Source organism: Hemiscyllium ocellatum, chromosome 5 (assembly GCF_020745735.1).
Source record: "Hemiscyllium ocellatum isolate sHemOce1 chromosome 5, sHemOce1.pat.X.cur, whole genome shotgun sequence".
NCBI lineage: Eukaryota > Metazoa > Chordata > Chondrichthyes > Orectolobiformes > Hemiscylliidae > Hemiscyllium > Hemiscyllium ocellatum.
Window position 1 is genome coordinate 76,997,712 of NC_083405.1, and position 13,658 is coordinate 77,011,369.

Sequence of the window (13,658 nt, forward strand, 5' to 3'; positions counted from 1 at the left end):
AGGGGCAACTTTTTCACGCAGAGGATGGTACGTGTATGGAATGAGCTGCCAGAGGAAGTGGTGGAGGCTGGTACAATTGTAACAATTAAAAGGCATTTAAAAGGATGAGTATATGAATAGGAAGGGTTTGCAGGGATATGGGCCAGGTACTGGCAGATGGGACTAGATTGGGTTGGGATATCTGGTTGGCATGGACAGGTTGGACTGAAGGGCCTGTTTCCATGCTGTACATCTCGATGACTCTAAAAGGAAAATAAAACAGGAACTATATTACACCATGTAAACAATATTTGAATATGTTATTTTATTACCAATTCGTAATATTGGTGCTTACTATTACTGATATCAGAAATAAAACTACAACTTCATTAGCTTCAACAACCTTACAGTCACATATATCACAGTGAGGGATCACCCTACCCCCATGTGAAAGCTCCTTGTTCAATTGGCATAGTGGTAATTGCTTTTGGCAGCTCACTCAAGGTTTAACCTCCGCATGTAAACAAACTCTAGACACTATGCACTGCTCAAAACAAATCTACAATTAAACTAAAATTATGCCTTACCCCACCTTTTAACACAATATAGAAATACAAATCAAGCTTACAATATTTTCTTCCATTTAGAATTATAATATGAATGTTTTCATATCACATAAGATTTATAAATTGCAAATTGGCGATAGTCATTATGTTTCAGGGAGTTTTCAAGACAGTTCAGGCATCATTAATTTAGTGTTGCTTCCTGACTATCAAGAAGGTATTTATAGTTAAATAGAGGCAGAAACTGTTTCAGTTGGTGGAAAGATCAAATCCAAATTATAAATTTAGGGAGGTTGGCAGAAGAAGCAATTGTGGCATGAACCTTTTCTTCTCATGTAGCCTGGTTAGGATCTGTAATGCACTGTTTGACAGTATGGTGGAATGAGGGTCAACTGAGGTTTTCAAATGGATATTGGATCATTATGAAGTAAGGGGGAAAATGCACAGCTACAGGGAAAAGACATGGAAATCACATTAGGCGAATTACTTCTTCAGAGAACTAGCAGAAGTAACCATGCTGAGTCCGTCTTTATTAGGGTAAAAAGCCAATGTGGGCATCTAATAACAGTAAGGCTATCAAATAAGAAAATAGACATATGACTTTTACCCAAAGCAGAGAAGCAAAACCAGAATGACAGAAATCCGAAAGAAAACTATTCACTGAATCAAGGACATTCTCGAGACTCCATAAAATTAACAGGCAGGGAGACAACACAGTGACGGACAAAATAACTGCAGTTAAAGTCGACCCATCAGCAGACATCCGTTACAAAGTTTAAAAGCAGCACTAAGAAAAACGACCAATCACAATTAGAATTATTTCCCTTGAAGACGCCTCAGTTTAAATTGGAAAGCTGCACAATTCGTTAGGGTCAGGCATTCGACAACCTCTCCCGGTGACGACCAAGGACAACGAAAGGTCGTGACCCCCACGTCACGTGACGCGGTTTTGTGACGTTGTGCGCACAGCCCGCCTGGGAGTTCTGTGTGGGCCTGCGCGAGCCGGGGTGCGAGCGGAGTCCGTTAGCGGGCGGCAATGAGTTTGACCGCGTCCATAGCCCGAGCTGCTCTCCGGTTCGTCTTCCGACGGTCTAATGTCGGGCCAGCTGCCTGTTCCTCTTCCACGTGGTTGCCAGGGTCCTGGATTCACTGTCATTCCGGATCTGCGAGGTACGCTGGCCTGGCTGGGTGGTTTTATGAACTGAAGGGCTGTAAGTTATTGACAGAGACCTCGTACACCAGCCCCTGGAAAGTGAGCGTGCAGTAGTACAGCAGGCGAACCGTGCGTTGGTCTTCACAGCAAGAGGATTTGAGGACAGGAGCAGCTATGTCTTGCTGTAGTTGTGATATGGAAATGCCAGTGTTGGTCAAAGTTTAAAAACCAGAGTTTAGATCAGAGTGGTGCTGGAAAAGCACAGCAGGTCAGGTAGCATCCGAGCGGCAGGAAAATCGACGTTTCAGGCAAAAGCCCTTCATCAGGAATAGAGGCAGGAAGCCTCCAGGATCTCTCCACTCTGCAGGCACCCTGCCTCAATTCCTGATGCAGGGATTTGCCTGAAACGCCGATTTTCCTGCCGCTCGGATGCTGCCTGACCTGCTATGTCTTTCCAGCACCACTCTGATCTAGACTCTGGTTTCCAGCATCTGCAGTCCTCACTTTTGCAAAGTTAAAAATAATACTACACCAGGTTATAATCCAGCAGGTTTATTTGGAAGTACCTGTACTAGCTCTCAGAGCGCTGCCCCTTCGTCAGGTAGCTCTGGAGCAGGATCTTAAGGCAGAATTTATAGCAAAAGATTACTGTGTCATGCAACTGAAATGATATATTGAAAAAAAAACTTAGATTGCTGTTAAGTCTTTTGCCTTTCAGAATAGGGGAGAGGGGCAGACAGACGTTTGTTGACAGGGCACTTTATTTTATATGCACCCCACTGCATGTATCTAAGCTTGTCAATTGATTTATTGGTGTGTGGCCTTTATTGACAGGTTATATTGTAATAAAATATTCTATTTCTATGTGCATCAGAGTCCCAGAATGGATTGTAATTCCTCTAGCTCCAACACCTGCCTTAAATCCTGAGTTTTCAATGTTTGGTGTTTCCGCACTCTGCTTGAAGTATCAGGAACCTCAATGTTTTACTGAGTTAGACAGACACAAAAGTACCTGGTTTAATCAAACCTGGTATGTTGCCTGAGCCAGAACAGTGATTAGATGGTACAATTACACTTAGATCCTAGATTCACAAAAAGTTTCCTCTCCTGATCAACATTTATTGATTCTTGCTTGAAAGATGATGTTTGTAGACATTGAACAGGACTGGATTTGGATTGGTATAATAATTTTTTCTTGTGTGAGAAACAGCTACTTTGAAGTCACAATGGGAAATGGCATCTTTCAAATGGTACTGTGCCTTTTGTGGTGTTAATTGTTGCTTGTAACGTTTTCTTAAATTTGATTTGTAATGGTGATTTTGAGGTAAAAATAAGTTATCCATGTTTAAATGATTGAGTTGCATTTTTTGTAATGAATGAAAGTACATTAAATATTTCTCACTGCATGTAATGTAATCTTTAACTATAATGAATGATTAAAAATAAAACTCTTTGGGCTACACAAGATGCAAGTATTGGCACTTAACAGTGAGAGGTTAAGGAAGTCACCAAGGGTATGTTCAAAGAGCTAAATTTTGAGAGCTTGATTGGAAATCATGTAAGGGAGTTGATTTAGGAAGAAGTTCACTGTTGTAATTTAAATGGCTGACGATTCAGTGATACAAGATAGAATGAGCAAAAGGTGGGAAGATAACCGAAGATCCCAAAGCTGGAAAGCCAATAGTATTGCCTACAGCATATGGACTGCGGCATTGATTGATTTATTGTCACATGTACCGAAGTACAGTGAACAGCTTTACTTATGAGCAATACAAGCAGATCATAATAAGCAAGGATGTACAGATCAAAAAGATTTTGTGCAATGTAACCTGTATGCCTCTGAGTGTCCACTAGGCAAGATCATTATTATTTGAGGCAAGAGAATACATTCATCAGTCTAATAATCGTCGGGAAGCAGGTCGAAAAGGCAACTCATCACCATTTTGTTAAGGGCAACTAAGGATAGGCAATAAATGCTGACCAGCCAACGATACCCATGTCCCACAAGTTAATAAAAAACAATGGACCAGCATGCAAGTTTGAAGAGCTTTGGAGAGGAGTGGGATTGTCTAAGTACTTTTAACTGGGGGAAGGAAATTTGAATTTATTGAATTAGACGGCAGGAGCTGGCAATCTCAGTGGGATTTAGTATGTGGACTGTGGGCATTCGTAATGGCAGCTCATCACCTTGAGGGCAGTTGGGGATGGGCAATAAATGCTGGCCTAGGCAATCTTCTCACATTCTGTGAATGAATTTGAAGAAAAATTTAATTAGGCCGTCAAGTTTTTGTACTAAATGAAATAAATGTTGCTGCCAATGAAGTGCATCACTTGGATCAGGATATGCTAGTCCGAGCCAGACGATAATCTGTTGTCATTATTTGTGCTTTTGGACTGGATGTATTATAAGCTCAACAAACAATTGTTGGGAATAGATTGCTTTCCAGTTTCCAATACCTTGATGCCTAATAACATAACCAAGGTGAAGTTCTTTCTATTGTTATTTAACAATCTGCATGCTCTTTGTAGACCTTTCAGCTCAATGTTAATTCATCCAATGGCCTAATCTTTTTCAAAATTAGAGATATCATTCAAAGTACATGTATGCTGATTATTGTTGAAATTACTTTTATTTGGGATCCTTGCAAGCACATCAACACTATATCCTTCCTAATAGCTCTGAATAGTGTATGCTGCAAATATGAAAGAACAGTGCAGTAATCCACAGCACCACACAATCCTGTATCAATAGTTCTTTGGAAAGAAACAGATGTAGTACGGAAAAGAAATCTTCATCAGTTTGGTTTGTCTTCTCACAACTGGAGAGCATAGTGGCATAGATAGATATATTGAATATGTTGTTTTGAATAATCAATACATAAATATGGAAAATCTCAAAGACGGAGGGTGGTAGTGGAGGGTTGTTTTTCAGTCTGGAGGCCTGGGACCAGTGGAGTTCCACAAGGATCACAAGCAACACCACTTCTGCCCCCGTGGATGCTGCTGCCTATGCTATTTTCTGTCCCCACTGATGTCACCAACTGGAACACCGACAACGCTGCTTCCGCTTGCACCGTAGATGCCACTTCCACTGCCACAATTGCTGCCAAGCGTGCCACTTTCACACCACTGACGTCACTCACCCCAGCCCTGCCGAAGACACTGCTTCTACAAATGTCACACAGAATGTCATTCCCCCTCCCCCCCTCAGGTACCACGGAACACACCAGTTCTACACCTGCTCACTCCTGTTTCCATCATGACTGGTCAAGTCATGGGTGATGTCACCAATAATTCCATGAAGTCACCCACTCCAGAAACAGTCTCCACCCCCAATTCCCATCTCCAGCTCTACACCAAGCCCAGCCCTGCCAAGTTGTTACCATTCTCCCAGACCTTCCCACTCACTGAGGATGAACGATCAGTCCTCAGTAAAGGTCTCACCTTCATCCCACTACGCTCCCGGGTCATCAAATTCCATACGTATTGCAACGTCAAACATTTCTTCCACCGTTCTGCGCTTTTTCCGCGGGAGTCGCACCCACGCGCCGAGGAATCATTCTCCCACTTTCAACATGTTCCATCCACTTAGACACCTCGTCCTGGTCTGCTACTATCCTCGACCTCTTTGTCTCCAACTGTTGTCACGACATTGACCACCTCAACCTGTCCACTCCTCTCACCCACTCCAACTTCTCACTCTTACAAAATGCAGCCCTCCACTCCCTGCGCTCCAACCCCAAACTCACAATTAAACCAGCGGACAAGGGGGGGCACAGTGGTAGTTTGGCATAGTGCAAGCATCTACACTGCAAGCCAGGTGCCAACCCAACACCACTTCCTAGTGCTCCCTCGACCATGACCTCGCCTCCCATCACAAGCCATTATCTGCCAGGCCATCCACAACCTCATCACCTCAAGGGATCTCCCATCCACAGCCTCCAACCTCATAGTTCCGGAACCCCGCACCATTCGGTTCTACCTCTTATCCAAAATTCACAAGCCTGACTCCCCCGGATGACCCATCATCTCAGCCTGCTCCTGCCCCACTGAATGTATCTCGTCAAATCTTGACAGGTCCTGTACCCCTTGGACCAGGAACTCCCCACATACATTCGCGACACCACCTACACCCTCCACCTCCTCCATGACTTCCATTCTCCTGGCCCCCAATGCCTCAACTTCACCGTGGACATCCAGTCCCAAAACACGTGGCAGAAACTCTAAGCCCTCCCTTTCTTCCTCTCCTGCTGGCCCAACCAGTAACCTTTTCACTGATACTTATTTGATTGACTGACTGAACTGGTCCTCATCCATAACAACTTCTCCTTCAAATCCTCCCACTTCCTTCAGACCAAAGGAGTAACCATGGACACTGCATGGGGCCCCAGCTACGTCTGCCTCTTCCTCGGATACATGGAGCAGTCCATTTTCCACAATTACACTGGCACCATCCCCCACCTCGGCTACATTGATGACTGTATCAGCACCACCTCATGCGCCCACAAGAAGATTGAGCAGTTCATCAGCATCCTGAACATCTTCCACCTTGACTTCAAGTTCATCTGAACAATCTCGGACATCTCCCTCCCTTCCTAGACACCTCAGTCTCCATCTCCAGTGACAGATTCAATGCAGACATCTATTTCAAACCCACTGACTCCCACAGCTACCTAACTAACTCCTCCACACCATAAAAATGTGATCCATTACTCCCAATTCATCCGCCTTCACCACATCTGCTCCCAAGAGGAGCAGTTTCACTCCAGGACATTCCAGATGGCCTCCTATTTCAAGGACTGAAATTTTCACTGCCACATAATCAACAATGACCTCCACTTCCTGCATCGCTGCCCTTGAGCCTCACCCTCTCCCCAGTTTGTAATTTTAAAACTTTTAAAAACTTACGAAATCCAAAGTATGGGATTGCAAGTTATACTCTGGGATTAACATTTCTAGTGAAAAACTAATATTTTATGTTGGTATCTTTTGGCTATTGTAATCATGTATCATTTTAGGAAAGATTATGCATCTAACTGTCTGTGAATAATGTAAAAATATTTTACAATATAAAAATTCTATTTACTGTTATTTTGCTTCCCAGACTATATTTCGCATGTGACTAAATGGTGTTCATTCAGAATAATAATCGAGAAAGTGCATTTTATATCATCTTAAAGCTTTGTTTTAACATCCTAAAGTGCTTTGCAGTTGATTAATTACTTCGATCAGAAATAATTAGCAAGTTCTCAAACAGTACAAGTGTTCATTACGATCATCCAGGAGAAAGTGAGGACTGCAGATCAGAGTTGGAGTGTAGTACTGGAAAAGCACAACTGGTCAGGCAGCATCCAAGGAGCAGGAAAATCGACATTTCAGGCATACCTGATAAAGGGTTTATGCCTGAAAATGCTGCCTGACTCACTGTACTTTTCCAGCACCACACTCTTCAACTTTGTCGTGATCATGTATTTTTTGGGAAAACCAAATTATTAAATTAATTTTACTTTATGTCCACTTGACAGCAAGATGGGTCATTTGCTTAATTTCCAATTCAAAAGACAAGATGTGTAACAATGTAGCACTTCCTCAGTACTGCACTGAAATGCCAGCTGTAGTTTTGTGCCCAATTCTCTACAAGGTTTCATTGCAGAAGTTTGATGATCAGATCAGTAAGAATGTCACCATTTATTACATTTTTTTTGTAATTTGCTGCATTGTGTTTACTTTTGGCAGGGCAATGTCATCAAGAAGAAAAACAAACCATCTAGAAAGGACTGTCAATAATTTCCGCCAAGAGGTCAGTACAAGTTGCTGATTAGAGTGAGAGATGATTTTGATTTTCATGTGTTGAATGTGAATTTCAAATATTTGTGATCTGTCTTGCGTCAAAGCTGTTGTTTATGATTGTGGTTGACTTGTATTTTCAGCGGAGCATTGATCAATTAATGTATTTGCATGCTAATTTAAATATGCATCTACCAGTCCATAATTCATTCAGTCTGTTGTAATGCTAATAAGAGTCTGATATCATAAAGAAATAGAAATTTAAATTGCACATTTCAATGATAAAGAAGACATTCCCATTATTGTCTTGTGTGTGGGTCCAGACAGGCTTGAGGGGCTGAATGCAATACTCCTGTTCCTATGTTCAACCCCGCACAATAAAAAGGAAAAAAGCATATAGCCAGAGATAATCCAAAACATTCCAGGATCCCGGGTACTTGAAGTTAACTGTGCAGTGCTTGCTGATGTAAAAAAACACACAGTTTAACACAGTCTAGAAAGTTCCAGTTTAGAATTATGCTTTGTCCTGGAATAGCTGCTTTGTCAAATTCTTTGTTGGAGTGGCACAGGTTACTCTGAGCTGGCCAAGGAAAAAATCAGTTTAAAAAGTCTTATTCTTTACTGTTATGCAGTGATTCTGACCGAGCAATGCACAGTTTGTATATGTTTGGTGAAGATAAAACCAGATTAGCTTTGGATTGCCATCCTTACCACTACAGACCTATAAAGAAACATCGATCCAAAGAAGAGATGAGGAAAAATTACTAAAAGCTTACTCAAGGGCTTTGAAATAACTTTTTAAAAGGAACGTTGAGTCATCAGATTGGCAGAGGAAGCTATGAGGAAGAATTGAGGAAATAATAATGGGAAACAAGAGAATGGCAGAAGAGTGGATAGATACTTTCCATCAGTCTTCACAGTAGAAGTCCCTAATGGTCTTTCGAAGTTACTAAGTAATCAAAGAGAAAAAAAATTGGGAGGGAATAAACACAATAACTATCACTAGAGGAAGAAGTGCTGAGCAAACTAATGGACCTAAAGATCAATAGGTCCCCATCCTGGTGTTTAAAGAAAGTAGCTACAGAGATAATGGATGCATTGGTAGTAACCTTTCAGGAATCCTTAGATTCTGGAAAAAACTGAAGTTTGGAAAACTGCAAATGCAGAACCTTTTATTTAAAAAGGCAAGGTGACAAAAAAATGGGTAATCATAAGCCTGTTGGTTTGATGTGTCTTTACAGATGTTGCCAGACTCACTGAGTTTCTTCAGCAATTTCTGTTTTTGTTAATAGAAGACTGAGTTGGGATGAGGCGGGGGGGGTCATTTTCACCATGGCAACTTGTGATTAGTGGGACAGGGTTGAGTGCTAGGGACACAATTATTTACAATATATATTATTGACTTGAATGAGGAAAAAGAATGTACTATAGCTAAGCTTGCAGAAGATGAAAACTTGGCAGATGCAATATAATGTAGGGAAATGTAAGGCTATGCACTTTAGCTGGAAGAAGAAGAGCTGGATCTTATTTAAATGGTGAAAGACTGTAGAAAGCTGTGAAACAGGAAAATATGGAAGTCCTCATCCATGAATCTCAAAAAGCCAGCATCTAAGTTCATCAGTTAATAAAGAAGGCAATGTGGAATGTTGGCCTTTATTTCTAAGTGAATAGAATACGAAAATAGCAAAGTCGTTCTAAAACAATTCAAGACCACAGCTGAAAAACTTAGGATAGTTTAGCACATAAAACAGTACAGGCCCTTAGGCTCTTGATGTAAGATCAGACTAACCTACATACCCTTCATTGTACTATCTTCCATGTGCTTATCCAAGAGTCACTTATATGTCCCTAATGTATCTGACACTGCTGGCAGTGTATTCCATACACCTACCACACTTTGTGTAAAGAACCTACCTCTGATATCTCCCCTACACTTTCCTCTAATCACCTTAAAATTATATGTCCTCATGATAAACTTTTCCAACATGGGAAAAAGTCTCTGGCTATTCACTCTATCTATGCCTCTCAACGTCTTGTACACTTCTATCAAGTCACCTCTCATCTTTCTTTGCTCCAAGGAGAAAAGTCCTAGCTTGCTCAACCTTTCTTCATAAGACATGCCCTCCAGTCCAGGCAGCATCCTGGTAAATCTCTGCACCCTCTCTAAAGTATCCACATCTTTCCTATAATGAGGCGACCAGAACTGAACACAATATTCCAAGTGTAGTCTAACCAGGGCTCTGTAGGGCTGCAGCATCACCTCATGGTTCTGAAACTCAATCCCCCAGTTTATGTAACTGCAGTGTTTTGTTTGTATGTGGCTTTTAGTGTTAGAAAGCACTGTGGCGTTCAAACAACATTTTCATTTTGTCCATAATATCAAAACTTCACATACCCAAAAGTTATTTAGTTTCTAATTCTGGTTACCATACATCCAAGTCTCTGCAATTTAATGAAGCCCATTTATTTCTATTATTAGTTTAACTATCTTGTTGCAAATGTATTCAGATAAAATGCCTCTGAGTTATCTTTTTAGTTTTTTCCAACCCCTGCCCTGATTTTGATTTTATTGACTGAAGCACTTATACTGTTAAACCTTTAGTCCCTTTTTTTGTTGTATATTCCTCAATTTGTAAATATGATAAACTGTTGTGAACTTAAGGGAATGGAATTGTTGGAAATGTTATATTAGTTTTGCTTTGCAGGTGGGGATTATTTTTAACCAGAGGCGCAATGACTAAATTTAGTGTGGCAAAGGTACCTATGTAAAGAAGGGTTTTTAACTGGATATTGAAGTAGGGAAAAACAGAAGATAATTGGTGAATTATTGTTGTGGAAGAATTATTTTAGGTTGCCAATGCAATAAACTTTATTTCTTGTATTTTTAGATGATTGCTGAAGCAAAAGTCTGTGGAATACTTCAGGAATCTGAAACAGTTAAAAGACTGCGCCTTGTCGTCATGAACAAAGATTTCGCTTTCAAAGCAGGACAGTGGTAAATGTTCAATTCAGCATTAAAAGGGTTTGTTGTAATTACTTGTACAATGCATGTTCTTTAGCACTTCAAAATATGTTTAGCTTCAGCGTGATGTTCCTCTAAATTACTGTTCCAGAATTGTTGGTCTGTAGATGTTGGTAAAAAAGAATACAGTTTTAATTGCAGTTGTTAGCTTCAATACTATGCTTTGTTCTCTTATAACAAAGCTGATAACTTAATTAAAATAGATGTATTTTTTGGCAGTATTTGCAATAAACTATTGTATTCAAGGTGAACCCTATCTTTTTTTGCCACAAATCATAACGTGGGTAACAGAATGCTAAGTGAGGTTTGGGGGTGTCTGCCATTGTCAGTAGAAAAAAATGGAAACTGATATAAGTAAACTAAGCCAAAGAAATCCAAAGCCATCATTCAGCTTAAACATTCTTCAAACATTCACTGCCTCCACTACGGAAGTTGAACAGGCAGTGTGTATCATATCCAAAATGTACTGCATTAACTTGCCATGATTTCTTCAATAGCATCTTTCAAACCCAACATTACCATCAAGAAAAATGGTAGCAGACACTTGCAAACAACACCACAAAGCAACACGTGATTGTGGCTTGGAACTATATCACAATTGCTTTACTAGTACTGGACCAAAAACATGGAACTCCTTTCTTTGCAGCATTGTGGCTATGCATTCATTAGAAGGATTGCAGCAGTTCAAGAAGGTATCTTGTCACCACCTGCCAACAAATGAACATCTTACCAGCAATGCTTGTGTCACATAGAAAATTAAAATGAGCTACATATTCAGTACGTGTTTAGTTGTGTCAGCACCACTAATCTGCTTGGTTGCTACCTCAAACTACACAAAGAAAATCTGGAATTTGTTTTTCACTCCAACCAGTAAAAAATGAGGTCTGCAGATGCTGGAGATCACAGCTGAAAATGTGTTGCTGGTCAAAGCACAGCAGGCCAGGCAGCATCTCAGGAATAGGCCTCCAGAGTGTTAAAATTATTTTCTTTTATCTAAATCTATGCCCTTAATTGTCCCCCTCTGCTGTTGAAATTCTGATGTATATATAGTCTGCAAGGTGCTGTCTAAAGATCTTTGGCAAATTTATGCAGTGCATCTTGTAGACACTGCTGCTACTGAAAGTTAGTGGTGGAGGGAGTGAATGTTTGAGAGTGTGGTGCCACACAAGCAGGCTGCTTTGTCCTGGCTGATATTAAGCTTCTTAACTATTGTGGAGCTGCACTCATCCAAGCAAATGGGGAATATTTCATCACACTTTTGTCTTTGTGCTTTGTAGATGGTAGATGGACTTGGGGGAATCAAGCGATAGTTACTAGCTGCAGTATTCATAACCTCTGATCTGCTTTTGTAGCCACTGTATTTATAGGGTGAATCCAGTTGAGTTTCCTGTCTTCCCCTACCCCCAAAAGGATCTTGATAGTAGTGGATTCAGTGATAGTGACACCATTGAATGTCAAAGAGTAGTGGTTAGATTGTCTATCTGTTCTTGAAGGTGATCATTGCCTGGCATTTGTGTTACATGCCACATCCGAATTCAGACCTTACAATAGAAGGACAGTGATTGATGACTCAGCTGAAGATTACCCTGAGGAACTCCTGCAAAGATGGCTGACAACTGTAACCATCTTCCTATCTACTTCTGAAAAGTACTTAAAATCTGGGCCCTCTGGTTTTAGATCCTTTTTATGAATGAGAACAGTTTCAGCCTATTTGCTTTGACATAACCTTTTGTAATTTTGCAACTCCTGTCAACAGCTCCCCCACCGCACCCCCTTCCCTCTTCCCCTCAACCTTCCCTCCTGGAAAACAGTCTCATCTTCTCCAATCTAACTTCATAACTCAGTTTTTCATCCCTGGAACCATTCTCTTAAATCACATTCTTCCCATAGTATGCTGGCTGGAACTGTGTACAACTGAGGCTTTAGCAGTGTCCTCTATGCATTCATCAAAACCTCCCTGATTGTATACTCTATGCTTTTATTAATGATGCATAGAATTGTGCATGGTTTTTTAGCAGCTCTCTCCATCCTGCCAACCTTTAATTATCTGTGCTCATATAAATCCAAGACACTCTGCTCCTGCACACCCTTTTGAATTGTCCTCTTTAGTTTATGTTTTCCATATCTCCATGTTCTTTGTACCAAGGTGTATTACCTCACAGTTCTGTGTTGAATTTCAACAAACTATCCATTCTTTCAAATTTTCAACATCCTTTTGGAGTTCATGCTGTCCTCCTCTCAGTTTATAATTCTTTTAAGTTTCAGTTCATCTGAAAACTTTGGAAATGTCCTCTCCACGTCAAGATCCAGGTCATGTGTTTATATCCAGAAAAGCAAGTGTTCCAGTACTAACCCTGGAACTCCCTCCAATTTAAAAAGGCCTATAAACTATTATCCACTGCGTTCTATTTCTCAGCCACTTTTGTATTCACCTTGCTATTGTTCATTTCATTAATTCCACAATTTATAACTTGCCACAAAATTTGGCTGAATCAAATGCTTTTTGAAAGTCCATGTACACCACATCAATAACTGTGCCTTTAACACATTCTTGAATGGTCTTAGTTGTCTGCAAAACATGTGCAAGGGTTACTTAGGCAAGTGCAGCTTTCAGATTTCAAACATCAATCAGAATGAAGAGGTGCACAACTGCCTACCAAACAGATATAATAGAAAATAACAGTCCTGTGCAATGAACTGTGTTTACTAGACTTTGACAGTAGCCAGTATACTGCTAGGAATTTCAAGCACTTTCACTTGAACTACCTTTGGAAGCTTGTGAATATCTAATGTTAGTGCAAAATGCCAAGCACCGAAGTCCTCAGGTAAGCTAAATTGCGCATCTTAATCAAGCTGACTCACTCAATTTGCATTTTGGCCAAAATGACCAAAGTGAATCTTCTATGGTGAGCTTGAATCTGGAGTGTTTGCATATTCTAGAGGTTTAACTTTGTTTTGCTGTTGATTTTGAGTCTTCGGAGAAGCTCACCCAGGACCACTGTACCCAGCAGAGCCAAATTTTAAAAAAATCTCTCGCACATCGGAGAGGAAGCAGCCAGCAGAAACTTATGTACATGAGTAGAATGTGAAGCATATTTTGTGCCTGACTAAGCTGTTTTTATTCAAGGAGCTGCGTGAAGAGATAATTACATAT

General features: G+C 40.6%; 1 protein-coding gene across 1 annotated transcript in view; it reads left to right on the top strand.

Annotated features, from left to right (window-relative positions):
* The first annotated feature begins 1,501 nt into the window (after positions 1–1,501).
* The window catches only part of oxnad1 (oxidoreductase NAD-binding domain containing 1), a 28,925-nt gene continuing 16,768 nt past the window's right edge, over positions 1,502–13,658 (top strand). Inside the window, exons 1-3 of the mRNA XM_060825510.1 lie at positions 1,502–1,712; positions 7,432–7,495; positions 10,371–10,477. Of these exons, the coding sequence (XP_060681493.1) occupies positions 1,579–1,712; positions 7,432–7,495; positions 10,371–10,477 (305 nt within the window). The 5' untranslated portion in view covers positions 1,502–1,578. The remainder of the gene's footprint in view (positions 1,713–7,431; positions 7,496–10,370; positions 10,478–13,658) is intronic.